This window comes from Mytilus californianus, unplaced genomic scaffold, assembly GCF_021869535.1.
Source record: "Mytilus californianus isolate M0D057914Y unplaced genomic scaffold, xbMytCali1.0.p SCAF_15, whole genome shotgun sequence".
Taxonomy (NCBI): domain Eukaryota; kingdom Metazoa; phylum Mollusca; class Bivalvia; order Mytilida; family Mytilidae; genus Mytilus; species Mytilus californianus.
The window spans coordinates 7,548,820-7,574,211 of NW_026262637.1; the positions used below are offsets into that span (position 1 = coordinate 7,548,820).

Sequence of the window (25,392 nt, forward strand, 5' to 3'; positions counted from 1 at the left end):
ATCCCTCCAACTAGCCATATTACTGATAATTTTATGATATATTTCAATTAACTGATGACAGTATAGTCTCCTGGCTGGAATCCAGATTGAAACATTGAACAGAAGGTTATTACTCCTCATATAATTATACAAGTGTTTAAAAAGAACCTTTTCCATAATATTAACAACAATACTAGTAACATAAATAGTTTATGCCAAAACATTCACTAGCCATTTTTGCTTATGATATTATTAATTTGTTAATCCGCAACTCCTTTAAAACGGTATCATTAAATTCAACCAAATTGCACAAATATTTTTACAGGACAGGAAGGTGTAAGCCTGTTATTTTGCTTTTCAATCGGTGTAATTTTTCATTTCTGGTTATAGAAATGAAAGACGACAGGTGATGCACGTATACCTTAGAATATTCAAACATTCCATTCATTTAAGTACGTTTGTACGACATTGTTGTTACAGAATATCTGATTTTTATATCTATTAAATCAAAGGTATATTATTTCTTGGTTTCCCCACCACCACCACCACCACCACCACCATACACTAATAGTGATCAGATTACAAAATAATAAACGATAAAACTCAAAACTTTAAAATCCATAGATTTTTTATTTAAGTACTTCAAAATGTTATAAACATCTCAATGGATTGAACTTCTGTTCACTTTAATTTTGTGTAGTACGGTAATGTCAAACAAACACACAAATACCAATATATATACTACTCTTATTTCAAATATGAATATTTATTTATATATAAATTTAGATTTTTGGTGTATATATTTTTAGTCTCATTTCCAAATAATAATAAAAGAAGGATGTTTGACCTGGCAAATTCATTAAAAAAGAGGTCGAGAACATCTACAATGAAGTTAACAGATGATTTAACAAGTGAAGCATATTATAGCAGACGCCAAGATATCCATACACCTTTACAAAAGAGCTTACCCTTAACGTTACATCCTCGCGAGGCAAAGAATACAAGACAAATAGACTATCGATTTTTTGAAAGTAAAGCCGCAGATACTAGACCTCCAAGTCCACGTGCTGACATTGTAACGACGGAAAGTCGGGTGCATACATTTGTGAACAACGGTTGGCATTTCCCTAGATTGTATCCTTTACAAAAGAGCTTACCCTTAACGTTACATCCTCGCGAGGCAAAGAATACAAGACAAATAGACTATCGATTTTTTGAATGTAAAGCCGCAGATACTAGACCTCCAAGTCCACGTGCTGACATTGTAACGACGGTAAGTCGGGTGCATACATTTGTGAACAACGGTTGGCATTTCCCTAGATTGTATCCTTTACAAAAGAGCTTACCCTTAACGTTACATCCTCGCGAGGCAAAGAATACAAGACAAATAGACTATCGATCATTTGAAAGTAAAGCCGCAGATACTAGACCTCCAAGTCCACGTGCTGACATTGTAACGACGGAAAGTCGGGTGCATACATTTGTGAACAACGGTTGGCATTTTCCTAGAGTGTATCCTTTACATCTTGCTGCTGCTGGATTTTACTACAGAGGAAACGGAACAGAAATTCACTGTCATAAATGCAACCTAAAAACAGATGTTTTAACATGGGCTGAAAATGAAAAAGCAGAATTTGCCCATGCCAGACTTGCAAAAGACTGTCAATTTGTAATCGATAACGGATATAATCTGAAGTTAACACAACAATCAAAAGATTACTACAGAACAGCAACAACAGCAAGTAACAGCAAAGTTAACAGTAACATAGTTTTATCAAATAATAAAAACCATGTATTAGACGAAACTCTTACCAATTTATCATCTGGAGACAAAAAAACAAAGACTAGGCAAACAATAACCAGTGGACATTTAGATTGCAGTGAGCAAAACAAGCATTCCTTTGTTCAAGAAAGGCAAACAAATCAATCTCCGTGTAAGCCTTTTGATATAATGTCCGATGGATTCATTGGATTGACTATTGACAAAAATACAGAAGACACCCAACCATCTACTACGGATCACCATAATGGGGACATTAAAGAAAAAATAACGACAGGTCTGAACGATGCATTTACAGCAATGGATGCAATGAACAGTCAGATAACACAAGATGGACTTCAATCGTATCAACAAGAATTTAAATACCCTCAATATCAATCACAAGATGCCAGATATAGATCCTTTGCTACATGGAGGTTTACACACAAGCAAACACCAATAAAGCTGTCGGAAGCCGGATATTTCTACACAGGTAACAATACAGTCAATAACGTCTGTAAAATAATGTATGACAATATCGTTCGGATAATTCGTTTTGATGTCATAGCTGATTATATGGCTTCCCTATGATCTATAAGCATGCTTGACTCAACAGTGGTGCACAATTCAAAACAGGAAGAAACCCAAATAAAGTATGCAGTAAGAGAGCATTAACAAAAAAAACCAGAAATGTTTAACTAATATGTGATTATATGGCTATTGCCGTCTATGTACAGGGGCTGACAAAACTTCATATTTCAAAAGTTAAAGCTTATGATTAGTAAAATAAAACCGTATTAATCAATTTTTTGCAAGCAAGGTAGTGTTTTCTACATGTCTCGATGAAGCATTTACGGTATATTCGAAAATAATATGATATAATTTGAAGCCTAACTACCTTTCCTTGCAATTAAAACTATTCCTGTATTTTCTATACATGTAATGTTTTTGTAAACAATGTTGATTGCACTACCGGTCGGGAATTTTGCGCTGTTGGCCTCGAATGAATACACTTTACCTTTTTGTTGAATTATCTCAGTAATGTTTTTGAATGTTACTAATTTTTTTTTATGTTACATTGAATACTTTTAAATTACATCCATATATTACATTTAAACGTGTAACTTCTTGTTTAGGGGAAAATGACATAGTACGATGTTTTTGTTGCGATCTCGGTTTGGCTGAATGGGACCCAAAGGACAATCCATGGACAGAACATGCCAGACATAATCCAAAGTGTTGGTTTTTGTTATCTGAAAAAGGAGAACAATTTATCGAAAATATTCAGCAAGATTGGAAAAAGGCTAGTATATGAAATATTCATCCTAATTAAGGGGTAGGATAGAAGTACAATCAAGATATATCGTGGTGATATCGTGGTGATATCTGGGTTCTTTTTACACGCATATCAAAATATTGTTTTACTATTTACCTCCATTTTGGCATTTTTGGAAACATTTAGAATTTTCGAATATTTAATTTTTCAAGAGAAATATCGTTACATTTTAACAAAAAAGAAAGATTATCGCCCATGTTGAACTTCCCATTTCTACAAAAACAAATGCCAGCTTCACCAGCATATACAGTTTATTTGCCAAATTGAAACGATATTCCAGTGATTGTCTCTCATATCAACATTTACCGGAAAGAGTGATTCTGCTTTTTATGAAGTTATGTAGCGTTGGAATGATTAACGTATCAGCAATTCAGTCCATTTTCTTCATTGTGACATCACTAATCACACGAAATTACATGACATATGCAAAACGAGTTCAACTAGTGAAGTAGAAGCCGCTTACACTTCCAAAATAAAAAGATTTGGTATTGTTGTCAACCATCCATAAAGAACAAATGACAAAGATGTGAAGAATTAAAAAAAATAGCAAACAAACAAATAATTATTGTATTCGCCAATCACATCGCCAAGAATGAGCGGTATGATGAAAACATTATACTTTTCAAACACAATTAATTTAATATTTTATTTGTCTTACCACTTGTATAACATTAAACATGCACATACATATATAAAACATAGCGTAAATTACAACTGACAGTGAATAAACTCATCATAGATACCAGGACTAAAATTTAGTACGCCAGACGCGCGTTTCGTCTTTAAAAGACTCGTCAGTGACGCTCGAATCAAAACGTTAAAAAGACCAAATAAAGTACGAAGTAGAAGAGCATTGAGGACCCAATATTCCGAAAATTTTTGCCAAATACAGCTTACTTAAAGGTATTCTATTTCTGGGGTAGAAAAATCCTTAGTTTTTCGAAAAATTCAAAGTTTTGTTACCAGTTAATTTTAAATCATCACCATTTCAACGATAATTCATGTCAACACAGAAATGCTGACTACTGGGCTGGTGATATCATCGGGGAGAAACCTTCACCAGGAGAGGCATCGACTTAGTGGTTGTTAATAAACTCATCATAGATATGTGTACCAGGGTTAAAATTTAGTTCGCCAGAGGCGCGTTTCGTCTACAATAGACTCACAAGTGACACTCGAATCAAAAAAGTTAATAAGGCCAAACAAAGTACGAAGTTGAAGAGCACTGAGGGCCCGAAATTCCGAAAGATTTTTCTAAATACAGCTTAGTTAAATATCATTAATTCTTCCTTCACATACGCGCATTATTCTTACGAGTCCTTACGGCAATTCTTAGACAGCCGCAATCATCAAATAACTCGCTGGTATCCGTAAATAATTCGTCACAACTCGCAGACACTCTTAAGGATCCGTGAAAGGAGAGGCAAATTATTTAACATGTCAAAAATCTTCTTACGCATGTTCACTGATTGATTTTTTCATAAATAACTCGTAACAATCCGTGAGTATCGCAAACCGCTCTCAACAATACGTAACAATCCGTAAACTGCTCGCAAGAATCCGAAAATGACTCGTTGCAATTTTTTTTAACGATTTGTTACGGTTTGTTTACGATAAGTTTGCGGATTATTTCGAGAGGTGACGTTTTGGTTACGATTTTATTCTGGTCGTGTTTCGATGGCTTTACGGATTGTTACGAGTTATTACGAGCACGTAATGGGTAGTTATGAGTATTTTATGAATAGATACGTTTACTTTACGTTTTCTTATGTATTGTTTACGATTTGGAAAAAGTTATAAAAATGTAAAATCGTAAGGACTCGTAAGGACTCGTAAATACTCATAACTAACTAAAATAGTATTTGAAATGTGAACTATTTTTTCAATATTTGATCATGTTTAATAAAATTTTTAACATTTAGGGGAAAGCGACCTAGTTCATCATATATTGCAAAATTTTTAGCGTGCTTACTTATTTCTTCTGCAAACCTACAGAATTTGAGATGTACTTTCTCAATTTTTGAATATTCACACAGTGTAAAGAAATAGTTCAGGTCATCTTCTGTGTACAACCGCAATACCACATTTATGAACCATATGATAATTCGGGTTTTACTGTGTGATGGAAAATGTGCTATGGTGTGGAAATATTTGGTTTAAGAATTGAATGCTTCTGTTTGTTTTATTGGGGTGTAAAAGCGTTGACCGAAGTACATTCTAAAAATGTGCGCACGGTCAACGCTTTTACAACCCTATAAAATTACTAAAAGAAGCATTCAATACTTATAATTACATTTTTTGCTAGGATAATGAAAACACGATTTATATCAAGTTTTTATTTTATTTACCTGTGCACTTTATTGTGGAAGCTCGTGTCATCATGAATGTTGCAATTCATTTAAAATTTTGAAATGAAGGTTAATTTCAGAATGACGCGAGACTGCAGTTATCCAATCAAAATAACGTATTATAATGAAACATACATGTAATGTTATTTAAAATTAGCAAACATATTTAGTCGAGTAATTAGTATATTCAAAGAAAGCTTTTAAACATGTTTATACCACACGAATTTGGCTGTGCATCTTTAATACGACCATATATAATAAACGCTATATTTTCGTTTTCTTAGATATACTTTAAAACCCAAATTTCTACAATAGATTTCTAACTTATTTAATGCATTATGTCTTGAATCAAAGAGTAGTAAAAGATTGTCAGCTAAAAAAAGGCAATTTAGTTAAATATTTGATATCAATGCTGGGTCACAGAAATGTCGTGTAATTAATATTTAAAATCAAATATAAAAGAATAAATAAACTCGGGTCAAAGGATTCCCTGATAGTGCAAAATAAATTATCTTAAAATAATTTATCTAAATCATGTGTTTAGCAGTATTTAATTCCCTAAACTATTCTTCTGCTGGTACATGTACATTGTGTGGTGAAAGTTCCCACGAATCTCCACCATCACTTAAAATGTAATTATGCAGAAGTTTCAAATGAGCTTTTGGATCATTGTCTTTAAAACAGTCAAGCTAATTTACAAGATAATGCCTATAGAGTCGTATCTTTGTTTTCCTAGCTTTTCTGTAATGCTTTTGAGTAAGATGATCTTATATACTGTGGATTCGTTATTATTTGTTGGGTACCAATTTCGTGGATTTCGTTGGTACAAGTAAACCACGAATTTAAATGTTAACTGAACTACACATTTTTTTATAAGGTTGTATGTAGACTTTGGCAAATCCACAAAATTAAATATCCATGAAAATGTAAGTTTTTCTCAATCCACGAAAATTGGTAACCACGAAAATAAATGAATCCACAGTATGGATCTTTATTGAATTTTTAAATATTTTTTTTCTTTTTGTGATAGGTCAGAACAGCTAGTAGCAAAAAACATAGTTAATATTAAGCTATACTGTGCCCATTAAATAAACATTTTTATTTCTAACACAGATTTATAATCCTAAACACGCTGCATTTGACGACAAAGAATCACGTAAAGCAACATTTGATGGTTGGAGAATAGACATAGAACAGACACCAGAGATTTTAGCGGATGCAGGATTCTTCTATACAGGCATGTTCTTCATTGATTTTATGCTAAACAAAACTTTATATCCAATCTTACAATTTAAACATTTTCATCGTTTGTGCCCATGTCTCCTTGTAAACCCTACTTGTAACAGTTTACGTTACAGGAAAACTATATGGACGTCAACTTATTAACTACAACTAGAACCTTCCGCTATGTATGCATTCAATTCACACGAAACCAAAATGATACCAAACAGGCAACTTTGAAAGCCTGAACCATAAAGTAGTATATTGATTTGCAGTATCGAATAGGTCATTGTATAACACAGAAAAAGCAAAGCAAACCCAAATATTCCTAACAATCGAGTAAAAAAACCGAAAATAAAACGGAAACAAACCAGATACCTTTAGCTTGCAGGTTTAGAATCTTCCACTATTCTTACATCCTCAACTCCACAAGCAATTAAAACGATAAAAGAGGTATTTTTGTCAAAATTAAAAACTGAACATATGGCTAAAGTATATACTAGAAATAGAAGAAACTGATACTGCTTCAGAATCAGTTAATTCATGACGCCAACAGATTAACGTGTAAAGCACAATTTTATGAAGAAACCATTTAAAAACATTTAAGAAGACCAAAACGTTCATGTCGGATTTGCGTCAAAGGAGGGGTAACGCAAAGACCCCTTTTTAGCCCTTGAATTCGAACATAAAAAAGCTTAAAAATCAACCAAATACATTCTTTAGATGCATATAAGACTTAAGTGTGTCGATATGAGCATAAATATTATTGAATTTTGTGTAAGACGTTTTCATCAGAGCTTGAAACTTCTTGCATTTAGTGCAAAGCTGCAAAAACTTTTCAACATAGTTTTAAATTAGAGATTTTTGCGTTGATATTTAGATATGAGCCAAGACTTTAACCCCCCAAAAAAAGCTTTTTTGTTACAAGATAAATTTTACGTATATATGTTAATGTACGTAAAACATTTCTTGGGTAAAGCCTTGACTTATATCTATTTTGTCCCAAAACTATGTCGAAATGAAAAAAAAACATGTCTGGTACAAAAAGTTAGTCGATTCAATAATTTTACGTGAAAAGATTTGCACTGATTTGGTCATCAAAAACCTCAAATTCAAGCTTAGATATGAAAAATCTATTAAATATATGCCATAAAACATTACTCTTCAGATGTATTATCTTCTAAAATGTAAGTGGCCGCATCCGTGTTCAGTCTCAAGCTTTATATATGTTATGTATTATCATCCAATGCAACATATATCTAAATATTAAGACTAGACAGAAGTGCGGCTACTTGCGACAAAACACCGTCTAAAAATTAGCACGATTATTGCTAAAATTGTGAATATTTCAGTAATTTTGCATGAATTGATATACTGATGCTAGAACCTGGTGCATGTCCATTTTATTGTCCATATTTATGTAACAATAGTATTCTACTTTTCAGTAAATCGGTAAAGCTTATATTTTAAACACGTTTGTAAAAACGCTATATTTTGGGGTCAAAAATGGATCTTACCGGGTCTACTCCTTTCTTGTGTCCTATGCGATCTTATTTATTTATTTTTCGTGCGTCCTTTGCGCTCTCCCCAGTAACGCTCAAATCCAAACATTTGAAAGCCATTGATATTATATACATAGAAATTTCAGGAGCTTTAATGACTAAAATGGACCTAAAGAGAATAGCCAAACATAACTTAGGTTTAACATTTTCCTGAGGAAGTTCGAACCTTAATTTTCTTTTAATAATTTCTCAATTTTTATCTGAGAATGAGAAAAGAATGTTATGAATTATATATCAATACGTAAGCACTAACTACTGAGTTGATGATGCATTCGGGGAATAACATCCACCTGCAGAGGTGACGACACAGGGCTAATAAATGAAATGCAATTTATTTGCGTCCAAAGCGATATTCTGGATTTACTTGCATCAAGAACGCTCATACTTAAGCACTTGAATGCCAGGAATAATTAATACATTAAAATGTCAGGAGATTTATGACCTAAATAGACATGAAGATCTGGTCAACTTCATCTTAGGTCAGCTTTGCCTGAGGAAGTTTTTTTTTATAATTTATCAACAGTGTACATGTATGTATACCGCTTATCCTTTCTCAATCATAAACGATACTCTCTCAAATATGTCAACTTTATGGCAAGCCGTAATTTACTATTTATTCTAACATCAAGATATCTCATATGATATATAAGATATCTCATATAGTATATAAGATATCTCATATGATATATAAGATATCTTATATTATCTAGTTTTTATGAGCTAGCTTATATATTATATAAGATATCTTGTATATTATATATGATATTTCATATAGTGTATAAGATATCTTATAAAGAATATAAGATATTATAAAAATATTTTGTACACAAGATTTCTTATGTACTTTATACGATATCTCATATAGTTTATAAGATATCTTATATAATTAATGTGCAGAAAGTAGAAAAGTTGGAAGTATAATAAGAAACATTATTTGGCCCATGCAATTTTGATATTTAGAATTGGATAATTTTACTATTTTAAGAATTGCATGGGCCTAATTAAATAACAACAACAACAACAACAACAACAATACTTTATTTTAAGAGGGTTACACATTTAGCTATATAACTAATCTTCCCTGAGGCCCTCATCATAAAAAATCAAACAAAATGCAAACATATACATTGCATACATTAGTATAAAAAGACAAGTATGATAAAAATGTTCAATACAACTTGATAAAATGTTATGAAAAAATAAACGTGATGACATAATTAGTTTTCAATATTTTTTATACAGCTAGGTTGATTTCAATAAATGATCTATTATTTTGTCTTTGAAAGAATTAACATTTGTAATATTTCTTAACGGTATTGGCAAATTATTCCACAAGAATGGTCCAGAATACATAAAATATTTTTTGAACAATTCTGTTCTTGGTTAAGGGAGTATGAGGTTTCCTTGAATAGCATTTCTCAAGGGGTATGGATTTCTGTCTGAAACATAATGAAACTTGTTAGTAAGATATGATGGTGCGTCATTTTATAGCACTTATGACTTGTGATATTTTATTCTCTGTTCAACTGTCATCCAGTTTAAGTGATTGAATAAGGGCTCGGAAGGAGCGAAAGGGTCTGTTTCTAGTATTAATCTAGCAGCTCTCTTTTGTAATTTTAATATCCTTTTTAAAAATAAATACCTCCAATTTTTCTACTTTCAACACGCAAGCACTAAAATCGAGTTCTTTATTAGTCCCCTACCGACGAAGTCGAAGAGGACTTTAGGTTTGCACTCCGTCCGTCCGTCCGTCCGTCCGTCCGTCCGTCCGTCCGTCCGTCTGTCTGTCAGTCCGGCAAATCAGTTTTCCAGACTTTTTTTCTTGTGCTTGAATATATTGATTTGATATTTGGTTTATTGATTTATCATGACAAGTTACAGGTCAAGTTCAATTTTCACGATTTTAGCTTTTATCTTTGTTCCGTTAAAGCCCTTTCCTTAGAATTCAATTGTTGATGAAATTCTTATTAATTAGTAGATTTCTGTTCAAAAGGAAATAACTCATTTTTTAAAAGACTTTTAAAAGACAAAATGACATTTTGGATTTTTTCCCTTTTCTTTGGTAAATTGTTTGAAGAATTTAGTGGTAGGTTTGTTTGTCATTCTTGAAGATATTGATTTGATAATTAGTATATAGTTTTATCATGACAAGTTACAGATCAAGTTGGAATTTTGTTCCAGTCTGATAATTTTGTGCAGAGTTATGGTCTTTGGGCATAGAAAATTCACTTAAATAATCAGTTTTCAACATTTTTTTCGTCATGTTTGAAGATTTTGACTTGATATTTTTATGTAGTTTACACCATGACAAGTTATAGATCAAGTTAGAATTTCGTTCCATTTCAATGAATTTGTAACCGGTAGGGGACTATGTATTGCCATGCAATACTCACAGAATGCTTGTTATAGCAGGAACCTTTCCGAAGCATCTAAGTTTACCCAGGTATTTGTGAGATTCTTGGTCAATCTTTAGTTTTGAGAACTTACGTATCACTTTTTTTGTATTTATGGTTTTGTCTTTCTATGGTATATTGTATGCCAAAGATTCTTGCAGATGGTATGGTTGACTTAACAATTGAAAGTTACCTTAACCGAAACAGAATAATTGCACCTGTCATGTGGTTGTCGTTGTGCGCTGTCCATTGTCGTCTATTCCGATGTCCTTATCTGTATTTACATTCATTATAAACACTCAAGCAAAAAAGAAAAGTCATGGATGTATAATTGAATAAGTGAGGAGTATGATCTAGATAAAGAAGACACAACTTTTTTTCTCTGTCGTTTCTTTATCAAAGTAAGATGTCACATGATTTCCAATAAGACAACTATCCACCAGAGGCCAATGTGCAAACGTCGACAGCTTTCACACAAGCAAAAAACCCAGCTGTTATATATAAAGGCAAACACAGACTACAAGCACGGTACATATTTTACTGCACCAAAAAAGCATGAACAACAAACCTGCAGACAATCAAGTGGGACCATAAACTCCACGGCCATACTCTGGTGCATGAAACATCAACTAAATACCTAGGCTGCACCATTGCAAATGATCTAGATTGGGGAGAACATATTAACAACATCACAGGAAAAGCCAGCCGAAGCCTTGGTTTCTTACATCGAAACCTCCACATTAGCTCAAAATCCATCAAAGAGCATGCCTATAAAATATTAGTAAGACCGCAAATGGAATACGCCACGACTATATGGGACCCATACCAGCAAAACCACATATATAAAATTGTAAGGTACAAAGACGAGCTGCACGATATGTAACCAGCAGACATAGAAATAGATCAAGTGTCAGCACCATGATAACTGAACTAGGATCGAAAAGCTTACAAACAAGACGAAAAGAAGCTCGACTCATCATGTGTTACAAAATAACAAACGACCTTGTAGCCATAGACAAGAATAAATATCTACAAAAACCAACAAGAAGCTCAAACCGGACAGGACAACATACTTACCTATCACAGCCAGCCACCAAAGACTGTAGGAAATGGTCTTTCTTCATAAACACCGTCAAGGATTGGAACAAACTGCCACCAGATATCGCCACAGCAAAGTCTCTTGAGATATTCAAGTCTCAAGTGACCAAAACCACAACTAAATCAACAGAACAATTTGTTTTCATCCTGTTTTTAACCTGTTTTAATCATACGCAACTTACCAGAATATTCATCATGTTGAATGTGTGCTGTATTTGGAAGAAGAAGAAGAAGAAGAAGAAGAAGAAGAAGAAGAAGAAGAATTAATATAAAACAAGAAAATGTAAATCCACACACAACTTTTTTTACTGGAATTCATATAATGAAAGTACTCATAAAAAAGGATAACTGCGTCACTGGACAGTATCAATATTTCTTAAAGTGCCATTGCAGGATTTGTTAATACTTGTCTTCTTGTCTCCATTATGGTGTATATAAATTTCGCTGCATACATTAGAAGAACAGAAACAAACAATGGAGAATCAATTGTTGAAACAAAGGACAGATGGTTATAAAAAAAAGTTAATCAGTTAGATATATTCATTTTTCTTTACTATTTTACTAAAACGATATGACAATGGTCGTATTTAAAATACAATGCAAGTCCCGTGGAAACTATTATGCTTATTGTAATGTTATATTGTAAAGTATACACGACTTAATACAATTTTTCAATGTTTTATGATTTTCACTCTATTTAATGCAGGTGAAGAAGACACTGTACGCTGTCATTATTGTGACGGGGGACTACGTAATTGGGAACCAGGAGACGTCCCATGGGAGGAGCATGCGCGATGGTTTCCATTCTGTAAATTTGTCATCAAAATGAAAGGTCGAGAGTTTATAGAGTACATCAAACGTAAATCTGAGGTATGTCGTTATTTACACAAGTCATTTATTTAATGTATGGAATATAGGGTAGCATTCATGATACAAATCACATAATCATGTTAGGAATACACAATGCATTCTTATCCTTTATTTTCTAATTTTCAATGCTTTCTGTCTCTGGATCCAACATCAACCTTTAATCAGAAGTCACAGTTAATGATGTAAGGTAAATATTAGTATCGGTCACTCATTTGTAGAAACATTCTTCCGTCACATATATTGCGGCTATAAGAGGAATGTGAGAATCTTATCACCTACGCATGTATAAGATGCAGTTATGTTAATGTGAAGTTATTTTCGTAAAATTGACAACCTAATATCTGTCAGTATGCATATGATGTTAAGAAACTGTCTAATTTTTTCAACAATATTTAAAGGAAAAGCAAAGACTTGAAAACTCAACCTCTACCAGTTCTTCGTCTGGATTACCAGGTATATATATAAAGCAAATTTGATTGTATGGAATATGTCACCATAGCGATACTGACTCTGGTTTGCTGTTTCCGGTGTCGAAAGTTGTAAATTATAAGAGATAGAAGGTACCAAAAGTGACAATCATCTGTCATATGTTCAATAAAAAAGAGAGGAGCATGGCATGAAATAAAAACGACATAAATACAAACAACATTAAAAGAACATTATTAGATTGAGCTACAGGAACCCCAACAAGAACCGGGGGATGACCTGAGATTCGAATGGTTGGCAGTGCGTGGCAATTACATTGTATTAAAGTTAAAAAAAACAAAAGTATGTTGTTTTTAAAGGATCAACTTACGATAAGTCAATGAGGTTTGGTATACAATTGTATTAACATTGACAAATCTCATTCCTTGTGATATTATATGAAGTGATGGTCGATGGAATTTTAAAGTTTTGTATGTTGAAATGTAAATCTTGTGATTTTGTCAATTTAGGGGTTTATTAATTCTAATTAAGTTATCATTTTAATCAGCATTTGCACATCTCATTTCCATAGCGATTACTTCCGTCCTTATTCATGTTCCATTAACTTTGAAAGTAATGAATCATTACATGTAACATGTATAAATTAGTGTTGAGGTTAGTTAAAAGGAAATCGCTAATCAAATTAGATGAATACGTTTGGCATGAAATGAAAACGACGAAAAAGCAAACAAAAGTAACATAACTTTAGTTAGAAAAATAAAAAAAAAGTGCTACACGAACCCTAACAAAAACTTGGTTAGGGAAGTGAATTCAGGGCAACACTTGCTAAAGTTAAGAAATACAAATCTGTGGATAGGTCATGTAAAAGGAACAACCAACGTGAAATTTACTATTTACTACAATAAGCTTTTTGTTGGCGTCTTTGTTAGATTAATTTGTATGTTTGTTTGAATTTTTTAGTCAGTTGTGTTGTTTGTCAGTTATGTATTTTTACACAGTTTCAGCTGCTTGATCCCGGTATTTTTGTTTTACGTTTTGACGATAAGTCGATGAGATTTTGTATGGTGTTGTTTTAACATTGAATTATCTCATATAACTAGCTCCGTCAGTCATGGTCAATGGAATTTAAAATATTTTCATATAACATGTAATAAACACTTTTTTGTTGGTTTTCATCTCCAAATCGCACAAACAGAATGATAAAAGCATACTGCATGTTTCTGATGGCTCCTTGGACCGATTTCATCGACATTATTTGCCTGACGGTAATAATAAAATTGAGAATGGAAATGGGGAATATGTCAAAGAGACAACAACCCGACCAAAGAGCAGACAACAGCCGAAGGCCACCAATGGGTCTTCAACGCAGCGAGAAAATCCCGCACCCGGAGGTGGTCCTCAGCTGGCCCCTAAATAAAATTGTGTACTAGTTCAGTGAAAATGGACATCACACTAAACTCCAAAACATATAAATGAACTGAAATTAAAAAAAACATACAAGACTAACAAAGGCCAGAGGCTCCTGACTTGGGACAGGCGCAAAAAGGCGGCGGGGTTAAACATGTTTTGTGAGATCTCAACCCTCCCCCTATACCTCTAGCCAATGTAGAATAAAGAAACACATAGCAATACGCACAGTAAAACTCAGTTCAAAAGAAGTCCGAGTCCGATGTCAGAATAGGTAACAAAAGGAACTAAGCAAAATGACAATGATACATAAAGAAGAACATAACCCGTATCATGCCAATAACTGGTTTTAGAATAAATGTGTTTATTTCCGATGCAAAGACCCTATGAGTGAATCAATATTAATACCAAAATATGCAATCCTTAATGACTTTCCGAATAAGTCTGTTTAAAGGTTTGGTTAGCTTTTGAGGTGAATGCCGACATTTTTGTGCTTTGTGAAGAATATTACCATAAAATATTGGATGTGAAATACCCGAACGTATAAGATGTCTGAATGTTGATTTATATTTACGAATGATGGATGAATGGTGGATAATAATCCTATTTTTACACATAACAGAGACAGGATGAACAAGAAATCTAACAAATGTGATCAAATGTTGTTGGGGTTAACTAACTTATTATGAATAATGCTGACTATGCTAAGAAATAATATTTTTTACCGCGAAATACATGTACTTAAATATGTGTAATGAATATAATAAATGTGTGATTCAACATTTTGTAGACGATATCAGAGACTCTCCGGTTGTAAAACAATTGAAGACACTAGAAATAGATGAGGAAAATATCAGATATGCCGTAACAGAATTCAGAAAAAGAAAAGGTTGTTTTAGACAATATGAATATATTTTGTACAGTTTTTAACTTGACTGTTATGAAATGTAATTGAAGTACATGAACACATATAACAGACATAGTTCTGTCTCTACTAAAAGGATAATTTAACCATAAAACTATACTATCTCTTTAAGATGACCGTATCAAAAACATTAAATAGCATCATCAAATAAAGTTCATTTGAACAATATTGCACGGTGTTCCCAATAAACAAAAGAACACTGATATCTAACAAAACATGAATGATGTAAGTATATAAAAATGAAATATTTTTCAGTAGTTTATTTTATATGTTAAAGGTCACAGCAACTTTACCACTGAAGCCCTAACAGAATTGATATTTAACAGGAATGATCAGCAACAAATCAACAGTCCATTTGCAGGTATGTTAACTAACAAAACGTCAAAATTTGTTTTCATATATAAACATTCCTAAAGTCAAATGTTTACAAATACAAAATACAAAAACACGACACCATGAAATTATAACATTTCTTAACACAAAAAAACTTTACAAGGTTGTGTTTGTCAAATCCCTTCTTCCCAATCTCAACAAAAGATAATCTTACCATTGTGTTTAAATACCGAAATTACATAGTATTACTATCGAATTAGTTCTTTTCACTTAATTATACTTTATTTTCTGTAAATCATAAACGAATATACATACGTTTCGAAAATATGCATACTTTTGTGATATAAATTCTATATACTCCTTATAATTGGGACTATCATTTATTGATAAGGTTTCGGGTATTAGTTCACTAGAGAAATGGTAACATGTTTACTGACTGTTGATTGATATTTGTTTTTATACGACCGCAAAATTGTTGCGGTCGTATAATGATACGTAAAATTGAGAATGGAAATGGTGAATGTGTCAAAGAGACAACAACCCGACCATAGAGCAGACAACAGCCGAAGGCCACCAATGGGTCTTCAATGCAGCGAGAAACTCCCCAACCCGGAGGCGTCCTTCAGCTGGCTCCTAAACAAATATGTATACTAGTTCAGTGATAATGGACGTCATACATTGTTGTCACCGTCGTCGTCGTCCGAAGACATTTGGTTTTCAGACAACTACTTGAGTATACATGTATGGAAATTGTACCACAAGGTTCCATACCACACACGGAAGGCTGGGATTTATTTTGGGGGTTATTGTCCTCATTGTTTAGGAATAAGGGGCCAAAAGAGGACAAAAGCAAGCATTTTGTTTTGTATGGATCTCTATCAAATTGTACAACAAGGTTCCATACCTCAAAAGAAAGGTTGGGATTGATTTTGGGGGTTATTGCCCAAACTATTTAGGAATTAGGAGCCAAAAAGGGTTAAAAAAAAAGAATTCTCTGGTTTCCGGCCAATAACACCCGTATAAGTATATGGATCTCTATGAAATTGTACAAGGTTTAATACCAAAAAAGGAAGATTGGGAATAATTTTGAGGGTTATGGCCCCCACCCGTAAGGAAAAAAGGGACAAAAAACAATTCTTTTCTTATACTCTGTATACATTGCTTATTTTTGACCAATTTTAATGGGGTTTATTCAAAGTCTTGAATTCTTAGGGTTCTTTGATATGCCGAATCTAACCGTGAAATAAGATTTTGGATTTTTGGCCAAAAATTAAACTTTGTTTGATTTCATCAAAAATTGAATTATTGGGGAATTTAACCGTGAAATAAGATTTTGGATTTTGGGTCCAAAATTAAACTTTGTTTGATTTCATCAAAAATTGAATTATTGGGGTTCTTTATTTGATATGTTGAATCTAACCGTTTATTTGGATTTTTGATTTTTAGCCCGGTTTTCAAATTGGTCCATAGGGTCTAAAATTAAACTTAGTTTGATTTTAACAATAATTGAATTATTGGTGTTCTTTAATATTCTGAATCTAAACATGCTTTTAGATTTTTGATTTTGGGCCCAGAAGTTGGTCCAGATCGGGTTCCAAAATTAAAATAAATGTTTGATTTCAACAAAAATTTAATATATGGGGTTCTTTGATATGCTGAACCTAACCGTGTATTTAGTTTCTGGATTTTGGGACCCGCTATCAAATTGGTGCACATTGAGGTCCAAAGGGTCCAAAATTAAAATTTGTTGTTTGATTTCCTCAAAAATTTTATTCTTGGGGTTCTTTAATATGCTGAATCTAACCACGTATTTAGATTTTGGATATTGGACCATAATAGGTAAACGTCCAATTTCAAAAATTTTCAAGATTTTAGACCACATTCATTTTGTGTCAGAAACCTATGCTGTGTCAAATATTATATCAGAATCCAAATCCAGAGCTGTATCAAGCTTGAAGCTTGAATGTTGTGTCCATACTTGCCCCAACTGTTCAGGATTTGACCTCTGCGGTCGTATCAAGCTGCGGCCTACGGAGCATTTTATATTTTGTGGTTTAAAGTAAACTATATTCTCAAAATGCGCACTTTTCTCATATTGGAGGAGACACAAAATTGCTATCGACAATATTTTTCATTCATCCTTTATATAGATAACTGTATTCGTCTGAACAGTATACAACAGCACCAAAATAAATAAAAAAGTATAAAATAATAAAAACAAACGGCAATGAATATTTAGGGTAACATATTGTCTTTCATCAGTATGAACTGTTTGGTGTTATTTGGTGTCTGCTTTTTGTATTATACTTTTGATATCCCGTTTTTATATGATCTTAAAAGTTAAAATAAGATATGTTTGTCAATAATGACAATTCAACGTTCGAACACCGATACAAATCACTTGTATAATCGGAACTTCTAAATGAATGTATCCAGTTTATTGAGATGTAACATTGATATATTTGATTTATCTATGACAGCAAAGAACTTTGTTGAAACAGAAAAACCAGAGGAACAAGGTAAGCTCATATCATAACAACTGAAGTATAGCTGTTCAAATTACGAAACACGCAAACCTTCTGACAGTTGAAGTTTAAATCAGTCGTCATCCTTTTATGCCCCGTCCTTCCGTCCGTCTCATTTTCGTTTCCTCACTCTAACTTAAGTTTTCTTTATCTAATTATATAAATTTTATGAAACTCATTCACAATGCCAGGAACTAAAACTTGCAGACAAGTTCGAATTCGGACAGTGAGTCACTTACTGTTCAAGAGTTATGCCCCTTACCGTTCTAGAGTTATGTCCCTTTATAACTTGGAAAATTGCAATTGTTTTCGTATCCGCACTCTAATAATGGTATAAAAACGAAGTTAGAATGCATGGGTAAGATATAATAGTTTCTTTGATTTTTTACTTAATATTAACTACTTTTCATTTAAGGTCAATGTAATAAAAAGGATTGCTAAATCAAGAATCAAATATCGAAAACAATTCAATTCGTTACCGAACAACAATGATGATTCACCATGGATAGAAAATTTAATGTATTATTCGGTAACTTTTTGAATATATTTTGAAATTGAAGTTTTGGATTTAATATTCTTTAAGTATATGTACGTTGTCTCCTGTAGACACAATCCATACCGTGTTTTCTCAAATCCTTCAATTTTAAGGTCTGATTTTAAATATCAATCTGATATGATGACGGATTAGGGGGAAATGCGTTGATTTCTTTTGTTGCATTCAAACGTCATGAGATGAAGAATCATTCAAAATAAAAGACAACCAAACAGATAATGACATAACACCGAATCATAATGGTCGACGGGAATTAGTATTCGATCTGCAATACGTTGTACTTTACCCTTTAAAGCAGTTTCAAAGTCAATGAGTCAGGAAGTATAAAGTAATACTAACTATGCGGTATGGGTTTTACCCATTGTTGAAGGCCGTACGGTGACCTATAGTTGTTAATTTCTGTATCTTTCGGTCTCTTGTGGAGAGTTGTCTCATTGGCAATCAAACCACATCTTCTAATGAACCTGGTAGATCTGTCAAATTTCTTTCAAATTTTACTATTCTGATCATCATCTTTAGGATATAATTTTTTTTATGGGGACAATACAGATGATAATAAGAGCATCATCGGATGTAAAATTTTGATTTATTTGAATGTAGATGTAGCTATCTTTCCCGCAAAAAAATGAATTGCCAACGCTTTTCTCGACGTTTCACTTTTTAACTTGTACCTGATTCCTTAACAAAAAAATGAGTACACGACTTTAATATAAAAATAAGAAGATGCGATATAATTGTAAATGAGACAACTTTCCACCAGAGACCAATTGGCATAGAAGTTAACAACTATATGTTACCGTAAGGCATTCAACAATGAGCAAAACCAATACATCATAGTAAGCTATAAAAGGCTTGGAAATGACAAATGTAAAACAACTCAAACGAGAAAACTAATGGCCTGATTTTTGTCGAGCCTGCGACTTTTGTCGCAAAAGCAAGATATAGCGATCCTACAATCCGTCGTCGGCGTCGTCGTCGTCGTCGGCGGCGTCCACAAATATTCACTCTGTGGTTAAAGTTTTGAAATTTTAATAACTTTCTTAAACTATCCTGGATTTGTACCAAACTTGGACAGAAGCTTGTTTATGATCAAAAGCTAGTATTTAAAAGGAAATTTTGTAAAAATATATTTCCTGTTTTTCTTTATACAACTTATAAATGAACCAGTTAACATTACATACAGTCTGTAGTTACAGTTTTTGAAACATTTATTAGATTCATAAACCATTCTGGATTTTTACCAAACTTGGACAGAAGCTTCTTAAAATCAAAAGATAGTATCTATAGGAAAATTTTTAATAATTTTTTTCCGCATTTTTGTTGAGCCTGTGACTAGCAGGAAAAGTAGACGAGACACTGGGTTCCGCGGAGCCCTTACGATTTTTTTACCATATCAACAAATAAATGTGAGATATCCATAAGATCGTCAATAAATCGGTAAAGATAAACCAAATTTTAATATGTAACAAAAAAATGTTAATGTTAACCAAATGATGTATCAGAAATACGACACGGCCTTCAGACAGATGTCCTATATATATCAACACAGTCGTTTTCTTGAAACACGAAAAGTATATACTTTATCTAACAGATTTCAACATCTGCATTTTATATCATAATACACATGTTGGTATTAACTTTATTTTAATTTAGATCCTAAGAAAATAAAAGAATTGAATAGAAAACTGAAAGACAAGATGAAATGTATTCGATGTAGAACAAATGATATTTGTATGCTGTTTGTTAACTGTGGACATCGACAGACCTGTGAGGAGTGTGCTGACCTTATGGACTTCTGTCCAATTTGTGATACAAGGATAAAGAAAAGATTAAAAACTTTTTTATCGTGAAAGTACGAAGGTAATAATCCCCTTTCGTAGTTTTCGTCTCTTATTAAAAGCAATAATCGGATTACAATGTTTTACATTCGGAAGGGTTTCCTCATTTTCATACCAAAAATGATAAATATACGAAAGAAAAAATTTAATTCTATACAAATTCATTTTAATATTAAGACTATAGTGAATTACACTTTAATCAAATTAGCTTATATTTTGTGTCCAATATTCGGTTGTATCGTTGCTACATCACCAGGAGCACCTTTAGTCGTGCCTATTATTTGGACATCGAACATCACGTGACTGTTGTCTAAATAATCACGAGACATCCATAAAATATAGTGATATGTGGTAAATATTCAAAAGATGTTCATCAAACACCATAAGTGGAAGAGAGCTAATAAGAAAAAGACGAAAAACATAAATAAGTCCACAAAACAAAGAACACTACAGAACACTTTAGATTGACTAATACAAAAAAAAAATTAAAAAAAAACACAGTAATCCTAGCTGCCACTGTTGACACCCGCAGTGTAGCTACTGGTAAAATACGCCAATGATCTGGGTCCCTTGTCCCATTCTGATTGGTAAAAGTATAAGTTATGTAGTGGCAGAGAGATGGTTTATCTGCTCGATTGATTTGTTGCCATACATTGAGTATATATGAAAAAATAACCTCGTAGAGACAATGGTTATACAGTGCGTTCACTATGAATTAAGTACAGTAATGTAAAACATATTAAGACAGTGTTCTTATGGTTTCAATTGTTTAAGTGGATCATCGTTTTATATATTATATATATATATAACTAGAGGTGACGAATTAAAGTCAAAATTTTAAGACATTAATAAATATTAATAAATTTTAATTTTGTTTTGCAGATTGTAACAAAATGTGACAAAAACAACGGCTCATACAAAGATAAATCATTTAATAATATATAAAAATAAAAAGAGTTACCCCTTATGATATCAAATGCAAGAAACAGGCACATATTTCTTTTCTTATATTGTAAATCATTTTTGTAACGTTCTTCAATAGTCAATACCGCCTGCAGTTTGCTTTTAAATTTGGATCATTAATGGTATTGTCATTGTGGTTTTAAAAATTGTTAACATTATAAGTGCTATTAATCAAGTTAAAACAACATTTCCAAATGCTTACATTGCATTGTGTTATTTCGACCCAGAATTGGCAAATCTCTAAATATTCAAACGCTAAACACAGCGACATTAATCGTAAACAATTTCATGCGCAAAATGTGTAACAAAACTCCCTTTCTTGATTACATAAACTTATGGAGTGAATTTGTACATATCGGTTATCAAAATAAAACACTGTACGATAACAACGATCAAACGGGTGCGCATATCAACACAGATGGTGCACAGCAAATGAGTGATACTCTTCTAGGATATATGCAGTACTCGAGCGAAATAGTGTATCAAACTCCACGAAGCAAAACGCGTATCAAAAGCTCCAGCGCAACACCAGGATCAATAGAAAAACATTGATTGAAAGTCAATCTAAATGTATATTTATAAACAAAAAAATCGAATGTGAAAATAGAAACTTTCGTGTTTATCGTATATGTCATAACATATATTAACTGTATTGTTTTAATTATGTAGACCTAAACTATAACATTGTAATTTAGTTTGTAGCCCTTTGATTATGCTTTATGTCTTTTTGTATATAGTATCTCTAAATGTGAACGGAATGCGAGATTAAAAAAGAGAAATGCTATATTTGTATGGTGTAAAAAAAAATGATATTGTATGCCTACAAGACACACATTGTTCAACTGAAATAGAACAGTTGTGGAAACTGTAAAAACGGTCTTATAAACAGGGAAATTTCACTTTAGAAAGAAAGGAACATTCTACAGTACCAAAAGAAAAACACGACAAAACAAAAGATAGTGAAATTTATTCTTAAGGAATGTACGGAAATATTTCAAATGGGAAGCATACAAAACTATCATTTTACAAACATAGTTAATTTTCTAACTTTTAGCTAATTATACTCTTCTAATTTTTATATTCATTCACAAGATACTTACTTTTTATAGCCAATGTATAATTTCTTATTTTCTTTTTTAATGACTTATTATTTGGCTCTTAACCCGGATTGATTAATTAGTTTAATACATTTTAACTATCAACCTTACCTTAATTTATGTAATTATACATAATGTATATACTACTAACTGCACATACGATTGCATATGTCTATTATTTTACTTAAATACTCACCACTAACAGTAAATTGATTACTTTAATCATGAAGTATAAAATTTGCACTCTCTCTATCCTTGTATATTTGAACATAGTCCATCTTTTAAAAATTAATAAGATTAGAAAGAAAGAAAAAACCAATCACCTCTTACTATGATACACGTGCACGTGCTAGTTATCCATCGAACTGCGTGGTTCGTTATATTGATCTGTTGTGATTTACTCTTGAATTGTTAAGCGCCAATTGTGGACAGGATGAACCCAAATAGCTAGAAAAGTATTTTGTTCCAGCAAGTTTTCCGTTTTAAAAATTGACCTCAATACAGGTAATTCATACAAAATATATATCCCGTAGACTTCGGGTTAAAGTGCTTCTGATAATTATCAAGCAGGAAACCAAGCACTTTAAGCGAAGAGCGGGATAGGATGGAAAATCGTAATACTGAAAGTCAGCGGCCAACGTCATACATCTTGATGACTAGAGTGTTTGAGATATAAGTGCCTGGCATTAGGGATCGTGTGACAGTTGGCCGCTGATTGCACTATTTGATGTTTCATCGAGTTTACAGACATTGGAGACAACAGAAGCGAGAAGCGTATATATTGATGATATTTGAACAATGGTTAACTACTGTTGTTTTTATTCTTACTGGAAAAACAAGGCATCGTTCAAATGGAACCAATATTAAGAGTTAAAAATTCATTGAATACAAATCGACAGTGATAAATTACGTATATGTGGTTTAAAGAGGCGTCTACAAATAAGTTGTATGTAGAAACATAAGTTTCTGAAAATAACTCTGTATCTTACATTGTATTATTCTAATTCCTTTGTAACAAATGATCAACGTTTTAGTCATTATTAATGTTTAGCTTTTCACATATCAACATGCTTTAAATGGGTTATCATCTACACATTATGTATCTAATGTTACTTTGCACTATACAATAGTTAGATTTAAAGTATAATTGTATGATAAATTTGTCAATTGTGCATACTGTGTGATTCCTGTCTCTCATTTCGGATATGTACCGTTTGATTTCATACACAATTCATTTTACAATGTAAGCTAAATCTATAGGTTTCCTCAACCGTTAACTGCTGAGGTTTTTCACCACTGTATAAAAACTTGGATCAAATAATTTGAAAACCTAAAGAAATCAGTCGTTATACAAGCTGCTCTACGATGGCTTAACTAACGCATGAAGGCCTAGCCAATGAAAAATCCACAATAACTATTCGGAATTATCGGGACTTTCCTATTTCGACATAATAAATCTATCTGATAACTGGCTTTTTTTTTACCAGGGTGCACCAATCAAAATCATAGATTCGTGATGCGTTTTTATTGGTTAAAGATTTCAGGTCGTTTTTGGAGAGTCGATCATGGGAAGGAATGAATCGTTTTGGCTTATAATTTGATGGCCTATTCGTGATATCAAATACATGTTCTTTTTTTGTGTTCTAAATTTGATTACATGTACTATGCATATGTGCCATTTAGAGGGTTAGATTGATATATTATATTCATTCCTGTTTTCTTTGATATGTGTAATCTGCAAATGTCACCAGTTGCGTGATTTCTGTTATCATTATTATAATTTTATTGTCAGTAGAATTGCCTCCATTGAACGTTCAAACTCTCGCTTCTATTACATGCAATTATGATAATCTAGGGTCATATGGTCCCGGTCTGTGTTCGCGCATTTGATGTTAATTTTTGCAAAGATAGCTTGGAAAGTATAAGAACAGGTGCTCATATATTTGAGTTATTACTCATAAGTTGATAAAGATTAGTAAAATGAACTGTTTTGATATATAATTTGTTTATAAATACAAGAGAGGGTTTGAACAGTTATTGAATGAGAATTCGTTTTGTAATATATTTTCTTTCATTTTGTCACATTTAAAAAAAAATTTAAATCTTTGATAAATGTATTTTTTTAATTTGAGTATTTTTTTATGTGAAAATATACAATAAAAGCTTATTTATATAGATTTAAAATTACGTTATTAATTTTCTTTTACTCTTAGCATACCTATAGTTTTATAAATGTTGTGCTACTCACGAGTGTGTTATAATAAACAAAAAGAAAATTTTAATTTTCCTATCTTAATTTATAATACTTCATGGTTTTAACCAGGTTAATTTGCATACAGGAGTTGAAATGTTCAGATGTTCAAATCAGATAAATCCATAAAAAAGATACAAATCATTGTGGAAAAACAAAAACTGAGGGAATCACATGAACTCCAAAAGGAGCGAGACCATGTGCATCGACAGAATAAGCATCTTCTGCTATTCATGCAAAACCCGCCATGCGGATCTAATCATAATCGGTGATCACAGATGAGACGACTAGTACCTAATGATCTAAGACCGCAAAAAACAAGTTGTTGGTGAGTTGAGACACAGACACATCGTACCAGAAAACCAATTTGTGAGGTTGACCGTAAAACTTATTTAGTGTCAATAAGTCGTTTTTCCTCATAAATCTGTTGGAGCAGATCTTGTGTCAGGAGCACACCCTTTAAATGAAGTCCGTATAATGTTAACATGAAAGTGACGTATTCATTAAT

At 32.5% G+C, this 25,392-nt stretch overlaps 1 protein-coding gene across 1 annotated transcript; it reads left to right on the top strand.

The window, feature by feature from the left end:
* The first annotated feature begins 1,731 nt into the window (after window positions 1-1,731).
* Window positions 1,732-24,915, top strand: LOC127725951 (baculoviral IAP repeat-containing protein 8-like). The gene is made up of 10 exons (XM_052233256.1): window positions 1,732-2,231; window positions 2,875-3,041; window positions 6,536-6,659; window positions 12,403-12,566; window positions 12,965-13,019; window positions 15,190-15,288; window positions 15,602-15,685; window positions 18,138-18,176; window positions 20,389-20,595; window positions 21,456-24,915. Exons 1-9 carry the CDS (start codon window positions 1,931-1,933, stop codon window positions 20,583-20,585), a joined length of 1,230 nt encoding a protein of 409 aa, XP_052089216.1. The 5' UTR covers window positions 1,732-1,930; the 3' UTR covers window positions 20,586-20,595; window positions 21,456-24,915.
* The last annotated feature ends 477 nt before the right edge of the window (window positions 24,916-25,392 follow it).